The sequence below is a fragment of the Siphateles boraxobius genome, unplaced genomic scaffold (genome assembly GCF_051911475.1).
Source record: "Siphateles boraxobius isolate OS27281-9 unplaced genomic scaffold, OSU_SipBor_1 29, whole genome shotgun sequence".
Taxonomy (NCBI): domain Eukaryota; kingdom Metazoa; phylum Chordata; class Actinopteri; order Cypriniformes; family Leuciscidae; genus Siphateles; species Siphateles boraxobius.
The window spans coordinates 13,520,368-13,537,557 of NW_027508908.1; the positions used below are offsets into that span (position 1 = coordinate 13,520,368).

General features: G+C 37.2%; 1 protein-coding gene across 1 annotated transcript in view; it reads right to left on the reverse strand.

The window, feature by feature from the left end:
- The window catches only part of galntl6 (polypeptide N-acetylgalactosaminyltransferase like 6), a 270,294-nt gene that overhangs the window by 41,502 nt on the left and 211,602 nt on the right, over nucleotides 1-17,190 (reverse strand). The window contains exons 6-7 of the mRNA XM_077246669.1: nucleotides 8,979-9,164; nucleotides 912-1,095 (exon numbers count right to left, since the gene is read on the reverse strand). Of these exons, the coding sequence (XP_077102784.1) occupies nucleotides 912-1,095; nucleotides 8,979-9,164 (370 nt within the window). The remainder of the gene's footprint in view (nucleotides 1-911; nucleotides 1,096-8,978; nucleotides 9,165-17,190) is intronic.

Sequence of the window (17,190 nt, forward strand, 5' to 3'; positions counted from 1 at the left end):
TATCAGAAAAAAACATTGTTGTGAAAAGCTGCTCTACTGCTTGTGAAGCTGAAGGTTAGAGAGCAGAACTAATACTAAACTCTGAATCATGGATTGACGTGAGCTGTGGTGGAAAGGCTGGTAAAAAAAAGTGCACACGCACACTCTGAAATACAATGTCAGAGTATGGAAATGAAAGACATTGGATTAAGGTCCCTGGCTATCAATTGAGGGTGTCATAAGTGCAGGTCATAGAGACATGTCACTTCTATTCATGTACAACAATGCAGGTTTAATCAGGTCAGTCACAATGTCTTTGTGCAGCAGATATAAATTAGATTTTGAAACAGACTGGCAGATCAAAAGATAAAGCAAATTGGAGAGTGAACAATAAAACATAAAAAAGGCTAAAAACAATTGTAAAAATGTCATGACGCACAAAGAAAATTGAAATTGAAAATTGTACAGCGCATATGTTCTTTGATTCTCCAATGCTTTTCTTGAAAGAAAAAGACAGAGAGTGAAAATATATATATGTTTGTATAGATTTTATTCAGGATTGTTTGATGAATACACAATCTTTTATATAATATATAGCCTATATAAAGACTCTGAAGACTCATACTTTTGAATTGTAGTGTATATACGTGAACGTGATTTCTCCAACATGTTCCTGGATCAACATCTTTATTGATCATGGAATAACATTCCAATCAACCAATCAGATTTGAGGGATAAGATTACAGTTTATGTCAGGTTTAGGCTTACAAACCAGGGTTAAGCGGTCATTTCCTTATGATTTTAGTCAGTGCCGTCGCAGGTGGGGTGTGAGGCCCTGTGCAAACTTGAAATGCGAGGCCATTTATACATTGCTCACTGTATATATTGTTGGGGCCATTGGCATGTAATGGTCAAAGACTGACTTTACTCACTGATATGGGTCACTGGGGTCTGGTCCTTGTAGCTCAGGTGGGATGGGAATACGTTTGTAGTACATCTCCCAGTCAAATGCTCCCCTCATGGCATCACCTGCCTGCGCCTCGTATCCAAAGTGGTTATGGTCGATCACGTCTATCATGGGACACACAATGGTTTTGGGGTTCTGGGCGATCTGGTCTGCAGGCAGAAGGCAAGGAGAGAAAAAGAGAAGGAAAGTTACGCAAAGTGAGAAATCTATAATTTCTGTCTCCTCACCACACTCTGTGGAGAAGAGGAAAGAAGAAAAGAAAGGGGAGGCAGTGCATCTCAGGAGTCTCCCTCCTCTCCTGGATCACTTGCTCTCCTTCGCTCTGCTTGGCTGAGTGTGGCGACCCTGTGAAATTTAAAGCCGCCACAGCCACCCTGCGATTAGAAACAATTACAGCGCTTCAAAGTAGGTTTGCTCCATGGAGGGCCGAGCAGAAAGGACCCTGGGCCCTTAGCTCTATCTCTGTCAGTCAGCAGCCGCTAAGCCGTCCCAGATCTGTCACCCACACTCTCCCTCAACACCACTGCACTACTGGACCATGGAGAGCACAAGGAGAAAGCAAAAGAGAGAGAACAGACCTGATGCGTGCTTAAACACAAAAACACATTTAAACACATACATCATAAAGATTAAACTTAAGAGCACAATCTGTATAGTCTGTCTGGAACTGAGGCTGTAGGGACTATTGCAAGGCTCAACGCTTTAATAATACCCACACTGATAAATCCTTAAATGGAAGAATTATGGGTTTCTTCAACTACTTTTATTTTAGAAAATAAAGTATTTTTATTAGTTTTTTTATGCATTTGGCAGTTGCTTTTATCTAAAGCAATTTATATTGCATTAAAGGTAGATATTTTATCAGTTAATTTATTCTCTGGGAATCACACTTGTGACTGTGGCTAATAATTAATACTTCATAACTGATTATTAATATTTGGATCAGTTAATATAATTAACTTAATGTAGTTAAATTAATATTACAATCAATCCACCTGTTCGTCCTGTGAATACTCAGTATTAATGGTTTATTAATTCTAGGAAATGTTCATTTCCGGGGGACTTACTTCTTACTGTACAGTACTACTAAGAGCCTGTAGTCAAAATCTAAATCGTAAAACAAGCTTTGTAGCAAGCAGAGAATCAGAACCAAATACATATTGTTCACAAGTTTTATTAACTAAATCACAAAAATAACTAAACTAAACACACATACATAGGTAAAATGGTGAGTGACAGAATGAAACCGGAAGCAGGAAATGGAACTATGGAAAATATCCATTTAACTATGAAAAGAACCATCAGCTTATCATTTTCAGAGCACCTCATTAAATGTACACTTGCATGGCCTTTGCAGTGAAACATTTCGTGAAGTTCCGGGAAGGCCATGAGAGGGAAGAGCTTGTGTAGAGGCCATTTAAACTCTGAGAAAGGTCCCATCTCTCAGGGTTGGCACCAGCAATAATAAAGGGGGAATTTCCAAGCGGGAAATTCCTCTGTTGGGAGTATTTATAGCTCTGCTTTAAGTGTGATTAGACATAGGCCTTGCTGTTTGTGTTCATTTATACTCAGATAGATATAACACACACACACACACACACACACACACACACACACACACACACACACACACACACACACACACACACACACACACACACACACACACACACACACACACACACACACACACACACACACACACACACTGCATTCTATGAGAAGGTGATGTACACTAAAGTGTGAGTAATTAAATGAGGATTAATTAGATAGGAGACATGGTACAGGTGGGGTTACATTGTCCGTTGGTTCTATCATAAAATACACATTACATAGTATCAAATACATAATAGTATCAAAAGACACTACACAAGACAGTAAATCATTCAGACATTGTCCTGAGGTGCATTCATTTACAGATCAGTTCGTCCATAAATTAATGCAGGAAAGTCTGTTTTAAGGGTTGTGGGTCTTTCCTATGGCCTCTGCTTTTTCCACTTGACCACATTTTTAACATCTGATCGTAGTTATGGTAACCAATACCCTTCTTGCCCTTGTTCGGGGGATGGGACCATAGATCCCCAAGTGAGTTTTAAAGATAATTTGTTAAATATAACAAATAATTGTGTCTGATTTGTCACAGTCGTTACAGTCCAGTGTTGCCTCCAGGCAAAATTGTCTATTTTAGTTTATTTTTAATAAAATGAGACACCCATTTATTGGTCAAACCTATTCCAGGGGAGAAGAACACAAACACTAATCCATGAAAGTGCAACAAAAAGTGGTCACATGACCCACAGGGGTCCATTTTGTGTCTTGTTTCAGCAGATGTGCACAGGTCACATGGCTCCATATTTTTCCTATATTTCCTCCATATTTGTCCTAATGAAAAGTGAATTTTTCTCTTATTTGCGTCCTTAAAAAAAAAAAAAAAAAAAAAATGAGTCACCATCACTGGTAAAGAAGTATTTTCAAGAACTTTACATTATATATCATCAAATGTTTTAGAGTATGTAACAAAACTGTGTTACCTCAAGGCAACATTGTACCACAATAGAATTGCATAAGGCCATACCAGGCATACTAGGTTGGAATACACATATATTATAATTGTAGGGAAAAGAGTTAGAATTATCTAAATATATTTACATTTTTGTATGATTTTGTGATGCACTTATAAGAATTGTAATTCACATACTATATCTTTAAATATTATGACCTGCACATTTTCTATAGTACCTAAAAAAGGTATAAAACACAACTGCCTGTTGATGAGGGTAAGGATGAGGTGTCATACTGGGATGAGGAAGATGAGGCGATGAGGATGATTCACATAGCGAATCCTGCAGGGAGAGAGAGAAGATGAGAGCGAAGATGGAGATGAGGATGAAGATGGATATGTTAACTTGAAATGATAACTTGATGATATGATGGTTTGGTAACACTTGAGTTCCACTATGGTACAGTGTTGCCTGAGAGCAACAGCTGGATATGAAATGTTACTTTTGATTAAATATGAAATGTGTAATACAAACTGGATAAATGTGTTAGTTCAAATGTCTGGTAAAATAAATTGATGATTTCAATAAATATGTTTCTTTTTTCTATGCGAAAATGTCAAATGTTTAAATTTGTCCGATGTGGTACAATGTTGCAAATAAATTATAAATTAATGAAAATGTCTAGTGATATTGTTATTGTGTCCAATTTTAAGCAGGAGAAACAAATATTTTTTTTCCTCATTGATATTATGCGTTAAATTTGACAGTAAGGATATTTATGTAGTTCTTTTGAACTTTCTATTCATCAAAGAATCCTGAAACAAAAATGATCACGGTTTCCAAAAAAACATTATGCAACACAAATTTTTTCAACATTAATGATTTTTTGAGTACCAAATCATCATATTAAAACGATTTCTAAAGGATCATGTGTCACTGAAAAATGGAGTAATGATAATGAAAATTCAGATTTGTCATTGCAGAATTATCAGCAGAACCTATAGGCCTAATATACTGAAATAGAAAACAGTTATTTTAAGTTGTACTAATATACAAATCTTTTTTATTGTAATTTTGATAAAAATTAATGCAGTCTTGGAGAGCATAAGAGATCTTACCGACCCCAAATTTTCGAATGGTAGAGTATATGAATCACTGGAGATTTTTCCTAAAGGTAATGAAAATTCCTACCTCAATTTCATTTCAAATTCATCTCAAATGGTGTCTTAAATAACATTATTTGATGGAAATTCAATTTTGTGAAACTCCTTTTGCCTTGCTAATTGGCAAATTTAACAGAAAAATATCTTAAATGCATAAAAAGAAATGACATTTTCACAGATTTTGTATAATTTGTCAAACTTATAGGCTACAGCTTGAATGGAAATGAACACTAAAAATCACACGTAATATTTATCTTGATTTTTCTTTGTTTGCACATATCACATCTCAAGCTCTTCACGGACACTATTTTCTTGTAAACAAGTACACTAACTTCACAAAAAAACATGGGAGAAAAGGAACATAATTATTGAAAGACTATTTTTTTATTATTATTTCCACAAAGTAGTTTAATTCACTATTTTCTAAGATTATAATAATGAATACATTAAATGTAAAAATTCATATATTTTATTTTTATTTTTATGAAGGGTTTTCATAGTTTAAGATTAAATGTCTAAGTCTGGGAGAAGGGTTAATACAAAATCAATACGTAAAAGACATTTGAAAAGTTGTAAAAATAATTTTAAAGTTATCGTGAAATGTTTCCAAGACCTTTTAAATCTAAAGAACAAATTTAAAAAGTTGGAATTTGTTAGTTTTCATAAAAATCATGCTTGCTGAAGTTGAAGAAACACCCTATAGCAATTTTCTGAATACTACTGCTCAACCTCCACAAGCCATACTCTGCCAAATGCTGTTTCCTCTCTATTTATAACTTGTAATATAGCAAGTTCTCAAAATGTCTCCTGTCCATATTCTAGCCAGGCTGAATTACACTTAGAAAAGTGGACAACCAGTAAAATTAAAGGACAGCAGGGTTAAAATAGGTTGCCTTTCTCCTTCAGAAGACATTTTGTTCTGTACTTTTTCTGTTGTATAGTGAATACAAGCTATTTTGGTCGTATACTAGTATCTTAACCACAATGGAGCACACATTACAAGAATGCATATGTATTGCAGCTCAATCCTACAAATAGGTGTTTTGGTTACATGAAGAATTTACTGTCGGCTTTGTGTCATTAGTTAGGCTAGAGGACGTCTTCTGTCGAGAGCTGTTGGCTTTGCATTTGTTTACATGTGTGTGTGTGTCAGTTCAAGAAGAGGCTTTCCTAAAAAGCTAGCGCACAAACAACCACCTGCGTTTTCCTGCCAAAACTCACTTATCACGCCTTTGTTTTCTCTCTGGCACCAAGTATGCATTTTCCTACAGTAAGAACCCGCTCTGCTGTAGCGCTTACTGGGGCAGAATCCTTTATTTGGTTCTTTATCCCTTTGCAGATGTCTAAATATGAAAACCAAGGACCCCATCTGATGGCTGCCCAGTTGAGGGAGACAAGTGAAGAAGAATTTAGAAGAAGATTTACCTGAGATTTTTGCATTGCTTCTGACTGATTTTTGTAAAAGCAGCAAAGCATCACCAAACCAGACAGACCAGAGTACACATTATAACAACATTTTAGCACAGTTATAAAAAACAACTTGATGAGAAATGACAAAGGAGACAAAGATCAGAGCAATATTGACACACAAAGGAAGATATAGTACAATACAATTTTAGTTGTTGTGGAGATGCTGGAAGGGGCCTTACATTTCCTTTTTATTTTCTTTAGAAGACTTAAGGCCTATTAAGTTTTGTCTGAGGAGGTCAGGTAAATGTGTGTTTATCAGACATATTTTGTGATTTTAAGCCAATATGAATTTCACATGTTTGTGTTTTTTTCACACAACCTTAGTAAAAACTACTTTTTTTCAGTGGTCCTCTGAGAACATTTTATTTCGTCCAGATAGGAGTGTCTGTGATCATTCATTGTCACATGAGCAACTCCCCTAATTTATTTTGACTCAATACTGCAACTAAAGCTAAATTTCATTTTGCGCTGTCTGGTGCACCTTCAGTAAAGATTTCTGCCAACTTTAGGTAACAGTTGGTGAGACAAGTGCAGTTGGCATGCCATCTGACATAAAATGCTAATTAAATTAATAAGGTGATTGCACTTGTCACATTTGGTCTGTGTTTGTTTTACTTTTGGCTGCATCCGAAATAGCATACTTATTTCACAAACGAAAAACAGCACGTGACCAAAAAAAAATATGTCCAAAGTGCTCATAAAAGTACCCAGAGGACCAAATTCCTCTGGTGAGATTCTGAAGAGGGCATACAATGGACATTTTACTATCCCATGAGGCCACAGGAGAGAATTTTTGTGAATGGCAGTGAAGCGACGTAACTTGCGCTGGTAGGTCGCATGATAATGACAACATGTAAAATGTAGTATACATCCGGGTTACATTCATTCAAATCTAGTCTAGTTCAGGCTTATGTTCAAGCTTACGTTCGAATTTATGTTCTTGTTATGTTCTTAGACAAGCCAAGTTCTAGTCATCGTCTTGTTTTGTTTATCTGTATTTTGTTTAATAAACTGCTATTGTGTTCTTCAACTCGCCCTCAGTGGACTTACGCTACATCAAGAGAGTATGCAATTTAGGACACATCCTTTGAGTAGGTTTTTGCATTCAAAACTAGGAGAGTCTGTGGAGTTGCACTCCCTCAAAATAACCACCGTTCATGACAGCTACACAGATTAAGGCTAATAATTAAGAACGTACAGTACTGCATCCAAAAAAAGGGCTAAATCCACATTCTGTTCCTATTATATGCTTCGGAATACCACAGAGATATCTAGACACACACACACACACACACACACACACACACACACACACACAAAAAAAAAAAACATAAAATAGTGGAGAATTAAAAAAGAATGTAATTAAGGTTTTTTTCAAACTCTTAAAACGAATCCCAGTGTTGACAGCAATGTTGTTTATCCAGCAAATAATAGGCAAATGGGTGTCAGTATAGAATGCAACAGTAAGTAAGGGTCCTATTTCCCAGCAGCCTGGAAGTATTTTACCTATTTTCCACATAACTATTTTAAATATAAATGATAAAAGGTAAAAACTATTTTTTTTAATAATCCCAAGGTTCAAGGCTGTGTATTAAACATAATTAAACACAAAACACCCCATGAAGCACAACAAATGGCATCAATCAATCAATCAATCAATCAATCAATCAATCAATCAATCAATCAATCAATCAATCAATCAATCAATCAATCAATCAATCAATCAATCAATTCAGCAATCACTACGCCATTCACAATGATTCATGGGAGAGGTTTGCTGCTGTGCTTTTTTTGATGTGTTTCTCGTTATCATGGTAAAGGTGACTTCTGTTATTGGTGGAATCAAGGAGGACTTTTCTATTTTTTCTGAGGATTGTGGGTAGTGCACTTTTCCCACTTTTTTTTTTTTTTAAATGACACTAAACTCACACATTGTAACAACCTGAGATCTCTTAAAGGGTGTAAAGAAATCAGTCTCTATAGGAGGACATTAATGGGATTTTTACTTACAGAACCAGATTATCCCACTCCATATAGCCGAAGAGTTCTTGACAAAACATCATGCACCATTTGTGCTTGCATAAAAGTTTGTTTCTTTTGGTCATCCCAGTTTAAAGGCATTAAACCTTGGCGTATCTGGCCAACCATCGTTTATAAATAGTCTGTTTCCAGCCTGTCTAATGAGTGATGGTCTGATGATAAGACTGGTGGAGAGAGAAATAGAAATACAGTCCAGTCCTCCACTCTGCTTCACACAGCCTGTGACACAGTACCTGCCGTGCGCTTGTGCGGCAGCTCCACTCTAATCATACATTCCAGGCCGTGTCCCAGCATGCCTCTCAAAGGCCATACACAGCACACTGTAACCAATTAGAACTCGCCGTGCTGTGCCCACGTCTCTGGGACGACCGCCTGATGTTAAACCAAGCGAAGAAACAAACAGAACTAAAAACCGAGCTGGTATCAGATCAATAAGCGTCGATAAGTGCAAAAAGATTTGCTGAAGTAGGTATTTTAAAACATCTTATAATAGGGTCATGCACATCAAAAGCCATCTGGATTTGCAATGCTTATGCGACGCAGTGGGGTACACTATAGATTCTATCCTCAATGAGTCTGAAAATAAGAAAGGTTTTTCTGCGATAAAAGGACCAAGCCACAGACAAGAAACAAGGAGATGGAGGATTCTTTTGTTTTTTTAATCAACCAGCTGCAGGGGGGGGGGGGGGGAGCAATTGAATTTTGAAATTGCTAGATTCAAAAGAGGAAGATAAGCACACAGGACATTCCATGGGATTTTTAGTGGGCTCTGTTTTCTCACAGTGACAGGCATAAAAAATTGAGAAATCTGTGGGTACGTGCTGATGCCAGGGTAGGCAGTTTTTTATCTGGACTTACCGAGCAGGGGCGGCAGCCAGTTGATGTTGGCTTCACAGTGAGAATCCAGGAAAGCAAGTACTTCTCCTCTAGCCACCGACGCTCCCAGCAGTCGTGTGCGGATCAGACCCTCTCGTTTCTTGGTACGCACTATACGAACCTTAGGAAATCTGGACATGTACTCCTCCAGATATGCCTTCAGGTGATCTGAAAAAGTGACAGAAAAAAAGAGAGAAATTACTAGAAAGAATGCACCCGGGGAAACAGGAAATTGCTAAGTTTAGGTTTGTGTTCTGTTAAAGGGAAAAGGAGGGATATTGATTGTGTGTTGCGGTGCAGTGGTGCGGTAATTTAATCTCGGAATTGTTTCTCCATTCTCGCAGCCCTATTCAATGGCATTAATGTTTAACACCCCATAAGATTCCACCGTAGTTAAGACTTAAATGAATTGTTGAATGTCCTGTTTCTAGAATATTAATCAGGATAAACAGACCCAATATTAATTCTTTGGCCTAACTCACAGTGGTTCCACATGTTGGAAATTAGTTTTCTTAACACAATATTACCATGTAGGCTCAACTCAAACACTCAATATAACATAAATTCAAAAACCTAGTGAAACCAGTGAATTGAGTAAGTACCAATAAAATTAGATGTATGAGAAATTCAACCTCAGACATTAGCAAGTTAAATATAGCTTTTTTTACATGTATTATAGGATGTGCAGTTATTGCGCAGTAAAACAACATGCATCATATAACAGAACATTAAAAGGCCTCTCCATTTTTTTCTTTCTCAAAAACATAGAATAACATTTAATTTATTCTTCTGATCTGGTCAGATATAGAGCATGCTGGGAACTATAAATCCACTGCCCTGTAATAACACAAATAAATTAAGTAAACTTTTATTATGCAAATGTAAGTGTATTGAACACAGTGAAATTAAGAATCAAGAACTGTTGCATTTGCACATTAAATTTAGATATATTTTACACCAAACATTGGTAATATTTTTCAGTTAATATGAATGTGTACATTCTACAAACATCTTGAATTATGCTAACATGAGGTAAACACAAATGAAAAATGAAACAGATGTAAAAAGAAGATTTTCTAACTGCCGGGTAGTGGGTAATGCATTTGACCCCTTTCAGTGACAGCACAAAGAAACAGCAAAGCCAGTCATTTCAACCCCCCCCCCCCCCCCCCCCCAAAAAAATAAAAAAACCCTTATCTTTCCACACTTTACTGTTTGTCCATTTTCAGAAGCAGCAGGAGTTTGCTGCAGCTTGTCAACCGTTTGCACATTATTCAAATACAAAGCATTAATACCTCCACAAACTCAATCACCACTTCCCAGCTGCTGTGTCTGTGCATGTGTGTGTGTGTGTGCATGTGCATGTGTGTGTGTGTGTGTGTGCGTGTGTGTGTGTGTGTGTATGTGTGTGTGTGTGCATGCGTGTGTGTGTGTGTGTGTGTGTGTGTGTGTGTGTGTGAGTGTGTGTGTGTGTGTCCATGTGACTTTGTGTGATTAGATGCTATGGAGGTACCAAATACATGGGCTTTGGATTACCACTAATAACATAAATCCATTAGATGCAGCAGCCATGTTTTGATGGAAGGTTTAAACTGGATGTACCGGTAAATTTCTTATTTCAAAGCTATGAAGCAGGCAACATTAAAGTTAAGTACATGAAAAGCGTCATGCTTGGACTTTAAAATTTGTGTGTTATGTTTAACTTCAAGAAGGAATAGTTTTCATTTAAAATATTCTATAACTGTTCTTCCTGCCTTACAAATTAAAATAAGAATGCTACTTTTTTTCCCCCAAATGACACAAACAATCTTAACAGCTGACATACATCCACAATAGTTGTGGTGTCCTTAATAGGGATGATCATAAGCACGCAAGAAAAATAGAACTTGGAAATGACAACGATTTTATTTTTTATTTTATCATACACATATCATACATGTCAAAAATAATTTTCTATAAAAAAAAATTCATCTTCTTACAATGTGTGCAGAATTTCAGCATTTTCAGAAATTTCCAGTGTTGCATTCTTCTTATATGAATTTCATTATTTTCATAACTTTTCAGTGTCAATTAAATCTAATTTTACCCCCATTTCACCTATAGAAAAAAACTGCCCAGTAATTATGCAAATTTTAATATACAGCATTTGCCATTTTAATACACACCTTCCATCATGAACAATTACATATCACCTACCAATTATTGTATGCAATCTTAATATTATTAATTTTGTTGTGGTTTGTAATTGGTAAAATGTGCTTGAAAAAAAATATGATCCAAAAATTGACTTAATTGTGCACATGCTCTAAACTTTATATTTATGGTATGATGTTTGATGCAGAAACAAGAAGTAAGCCATTTTTACTGAAAACTAACTCTACAGTGCTTTGAAATCATTGCAGCAATACTGGCTAAACCAATGGTGTGAGTTTGGTGTGAGTTTGTGCTATCTGCTTATCTGACCAATCTGTCTTAAAACAATCATTAATTTTACTTTAATCCTGAAAATATGATATTCTAAATTTCCTTTTGCAAATATGAAGCACTGTAATCTTTTGTTTTCCCCTTTTGATTTCACACTGAGCATTTATTTCCCAAAAAGCCCAGTGCAACACATCACCATATTTACAAATATGATGTCTACACACCTCTAGTAAGCTCCAGAGAAGGTTTATTGTGTCAGAAACAGAGCACCGACATATTTATTTTTTAATATAGCACCAAAAAGATTGGCAACTTTATGATAGTAGCACTACAGACCCTCAGAGGGTTTCTGCTTTGTGTATTGAGAGCTCACTGCAGGCCCCCAATGCAATTATAAACAACCCAAACGGAGCAGGACATCTGTGATGAAAAATAAAAGAGTATATTTGCCGATGGGGAGACAGTATGTGGGGCGTTCATCTGGTGGACATCAAACAGCAATGTATGTGTATGTGTAGTTGTTCCTCTTGTTCGATTCTTTCAGGCCAGAGGCCAAACTCACTTTAGGGAACCTGCAGACGCATCCTCACTGTCTACTAAACTCTGGCAAAGTCACCTGCCAGCGCAAAAGTTGCATTCAGCCCTTTCTTTCTGTTTCTCTCCCTCTCCCTCTCTCTGTTCTTCTCAACTCCCAGGGTGTCTGGCCTTCAAACAAATGGCCCCAATAAAAGTGACAGCCTCAATATGAGTTGCCACTGCACTCTGATCCCACTGAGCTGAGGTGGGTAGGAGACTCGCAAAACTTTTCCAGGCTGCCGTTGTAAGTGTAAGTGGCTCACAGAAGCGAAAGTGTCGGGTGGGTTTTCTCCCTCTCTTTTTCCATGTCCTACGAGCGCTTGATTAAACGAGGTCATAAATCATTGGTGCTGATGCGTGGCAGGCCGAGCGGTGAGGAAGGAAGTGACAAATAAACAGTTATGAGGAAATGGCAAAGTTTCGTATCCCGCTGGCAAATGGATGACAAGCCATGATGAAGGGCAGGCACATTCTCTGCTTTGATGGTTTGCAGACAGACCTCTCTGGGCCACTACCTTCCCAACCTGGGTGGAAAATTTCATTTTTCTCTTTCTCTGGTGGTCTGTCATTAAGACAGATGGTAGAGAGCCATTTGCCCCATTCAAGGTTTTGATAGTTTTTTAGACAGACGCAAGTCTTCCCAAACCGTTTGCTTCATATCACATTCAAATCGACACCGGTGAGATGTGATACTCTCTGAACAGTACTTCATTAGTGCTTGTTTCCTTGATATCAGAGCTACGGAGGAGCTAAAATTACCATTGTCTCTGCAATTCAAACTTAATGAGCGAGAGATTCACACCAATGAGTCACTTGCTTTAATTGTTGCTGCGTTACTGATGAACTCGCTTAGAACTGTATTGTTTTATTAGTGTGGTTGGTAATAGGCAGAGAAAGGAATATCCCCTTTTATTAGCTGCAGAGGCACAAAAGATAGTAATTGCAGTTCTGACCATATGGTGTCCTTTGGTATCCTTTTTTGCAAACTGTCAAAGGACTCTGAGCTTTAAAGTGAGTTTCTAAGGTTTTGTCAGGGTGTGATATAATATAAAGTTGTATATAAACAGAAAATATATAATAGGGTCAAGACACACAGTTGACACCCTAGACATACAAACAAAGACCAATGTGAAAATGTTACTTTTCAAAGATGCCAGAAGAGTTCAAGCTCCTCAGTTAATTAGGAGCATAAACATGTCAGACTGTATGACAAAAACAGTTGGAGGCAAAATACATTGTGTGTGTCTGTGGATGTGTGTGTGTTATGTTCAATTACAGATGTTGTAGAAATGCTGCTGAGAAACTAATATCAATTTTAATGGTATTATCCACATGCTTTTTCTCTACTGAAGCAGATTTCTTTTGCTTTAGAAAGCATTACGTTGAAAATCATGCTTGCTAAGTCCACGCTTTCCATTCTTTCTGTGATCTTTTCAGTCATTTGTGATTACTGGCTAAGGACTTTTAAAAATCATTCCAATTCAAATCGATCTGCTAATTAATCATTTAGACTCATTTGCAAAATTGTTCAGCCAGTTCATCAAAAACTAATGACTCAAAAGACTGACTACCTCGCAAATCAGACATCGCTACGACTTTACACAAAAGCAGTATTTGAAATAACTTAGTGATGAGTGTAATAAAAAAAATAAAAAAACTGTATACATTACCATTTAAAGCTTTGGTGTAAGTAATACAAAATGCTTTTCTTCTGAATATTATATTCATTAATATTCAAGAAATATCATGGTATCATGGATTTGAGCAGTAAATCAGCACATTAGGATGATTTCTGAAGGATCATGTGATACTGAAGACTGGAGTAATGATGCTGAAAATTCAGCTTTGACATTGCAGGAATAATATTTTATTATTAAAATAGAAAAAAAAACGTTACTTTAAATTGTAATAATATTGCACAATATTACTGTTTTTCTAATTTCTAATCAAATAAATGCAGCCTTGATGAGCATAAGAGACACATTTCAAAAATATCACTGACCCTAAACTTTTGAACGGTAATGTTAATGTAATTTCCTTGACTTAAGATTGAATTTATTTACATGACTTATCCAAGGCCTGCAAAACCTAATTAGTTTAACCTAAAAAGTCAATAAAGCTGCAAGTTTCCTGTTTTCTACTTGATACATTACTGGGCTATCTATCCTGCCACATTGCATCACTCAACAAGTATTTTTTCCTCACTAGCTGTGATTTAGCTAGTGCAGGCTTGCCGTAATGGACTCATTGCAGTGAATTAATTAGCTGCTTTGTCTCTGCACGCGTGTCGTTGGGCTCCTATAATGCTGCTGACGTTGTAGTCAGGATTCGTCTGTGGCCTCCAGAGAACGTGCAGAGAATAAAACATCCGCTAAGCATAGACACCTTGAGCGCTTCGTTGCCACTGCCTTTATTCATAATATACGGTGTGTTTTTGAAGCCTGCCGTTGGCCAGTGTGTGAATAAAAGAAAGCCACCCACCCCTCTTATTGCCCTGCTTGTTGGCTTCAGTTTACTCAACTGCTGTTTTCCTCAGGGGGGAGATACGCACTCCCTTGAACCGTTCATAAATCCATCTCTGCAGCGAGATCAATGTTCAGACTCAATCCCAATTTATTACATTGCCGCTGTAAAGAGAAGCAGAAAAGGAGGCCTGTGCAGGAAACCCAAAGGGATCCTGAATGAAGAACAAGGGAAATGTCTAACAATGCCTGAGAATGTAGCAAATGATTTTGTTGTAGCAATAAGCATGTTTCAAATGTCGGGAGACGCATGCTTCGTTCAGAGTGTGGTCATCAAAGCAACAACAACATAAAAAAGTGAACCTTTCATAATTCACAGCACTAATAGATAAACAACAAAAAACAACGTCAAGACAACTTTTAAATTTTCCCCACTACAAAACTTGGCACAAACCTCTTCAAATTGCCTTCAAGATGCTGCTAGCTAATTAAAACGTGAGTCTTAATTAAAATCAAATTTGCTATTAAACACAAAGTGAATAAGATTCACAAAATAATTTGTTACAGAATTGTTTTTGAGCTCCTTGATAAAACCATCAAAATGGTTTTCACTTTTACTTTTCGAAAACTTGGACAGTTTAGTCATAGTTTTTGTATTTTCACAAAAAAAGAACCCTTAAATATTAATATTTCTTCATATGAAAGGATGAGGTCTTTGAGGGTATAATTACAACCAAACCTCTACTCAGTAGCAAGAATATTTTCTGTCGCTAAAGGAAAGGTCTTTCATGCAACATTAAACATCTCAAATGGAGGAGGAGGGAAATAAAAGGAAGTGTTATTATTGTTCTGTATACCTCTGCCTGCTGAACATGAGTCAGAGCCTACGGGAAACAGAAGACCTCAGAGGTGAAAAGCTTATGTTGGGTTTTAAGGCTAAAGAGAGACATTCACAACAGCCTGCTGTCTAGAGGGTTTAACATGGGATTAAAGTACTCTGGTAGAGTAGGCAGCAAATTCTGTTTAGGTACATAATACTGTTTCAGAATAAGAAGTAGGCTGTTTTCCTGTATCATTCTCAACAAATTTCAAAGTCAAACACTTCTCAAACTTTAACGCTGAGATATATAATACATATTGGCCCATCTAAAGGTCAGAAAACTTAGACGACAAGCGAATTGACCAAAGATGCTCTGAGGAAATGGAGAAATTTGTGTGGGTGATGGCAGTTAAAGAAGAGGCATGTACTGACGTGCGAGGACAGCAATTGATATTCCTCTAGCAAAGTTTGCTGCGTAGGGTGTATGATAATTCAGTCGGCATGTGTTCCAGACAACATTTGCTATAGACAAAGAACAAAGACCAGGCCTCCGTCCTATTGATCCCGCAACTTTGTTTGCCTGTGGATGAGAGCAACAGGAATAACTGTCAAGGTAAATTGAGGTGTGAATACTTCATTGTAGTGACCAGCACCTCTTCCATGCACTCACTGCCACAGCCGGGCAATCAAAGGGCAGGTGGGTAATTGGCCAGGCTATTGTTGGTGAGGCTAGACAGCAGAAAGGTGAAGCCCCTCCATTAGCCTCCCTCTAGTCCTCTCATAGAGCCCACATCACAGCGTCAGTTTGTTTTTCACTGAGGGGGAAATGCGGCCTCGCTCCGGACACGGCGGAATGCGTACGCCTGCAATGGTCCCTCATTATTAGAGAGGTTGCCTCCATGCAAGGCAGGTTTTGTTTGAAAGATACACTGGTTGCTCAATGCGGCTCTATTAAAAGAGACAAGGTCATTCATCTCGGTGTGGCGCGGAAAGCACGTCAAGCTACAATGAAGCACCACAGACGCTGATTACTAGCCAAACAACACGCTCCATTCTCTGGGGCGGAAAGACAGTGAGCAAGACACGTAAACTAGAATTAATGTCACTCTGCCCATTAATATTGTGTGCGGTGCATGTTTGAAAGAAAACAATTACACGCGTTCTTCATTTTGTTTTACATCAAGGACAAGCAGTAGCTATTCTTTCATCGATGTAAACTTGCGTAGATCTAGATGGAATATTTGTAAAAAATATTCTGGAACATTTGTAATGTTTCATCTCGGGGGAACGCAAAATATTTGTGAGAGAACACAAAAGCATTGCCAAATATTTTTTCCTCCCATCTCATTTATTTTTTTCTTCACCATGTCCCTTTAGGTACAAGTGGCATTTACTTTGAAGACAGCACAAGCACAAATTCCATCAAAAAATTTCACAGAAATAACTGTTAGTTTTAAACTAACTTGATACTTAATCCTAAAAATAATGTGTTTGCCACAAAAATAATGAATTGCTTTAGATGTAACAGACCAACCTCAGACAAAACATTCTTCATCTCTGAACAACATTTCAACGCGGATCATCTGTGGCATACAAAGAAGTGCTACGACAAAAAAATGTGCTGTCAACATTAAAATTTAATGATAGAGCACCATGGGAACTGGAGGAGAATGAGATACAAATGATGGACAGGTCAATCTACAGAGGATTTATCTTTTACTGCCCATTCTACTATGTTCGCAATAGTGACCATTATTTCAGAAAAAAAAAAAATATATATATATATGGCATGATATAGATCATTCAAAGTGGAGAAGAACAGCTGCCACTAGAATATTGATATTAGATTGTGATGAGCCGAATGCAAAGACGTCAGCCAGACATTGTGATTGGAGGAGTTAAAGTGGAGACG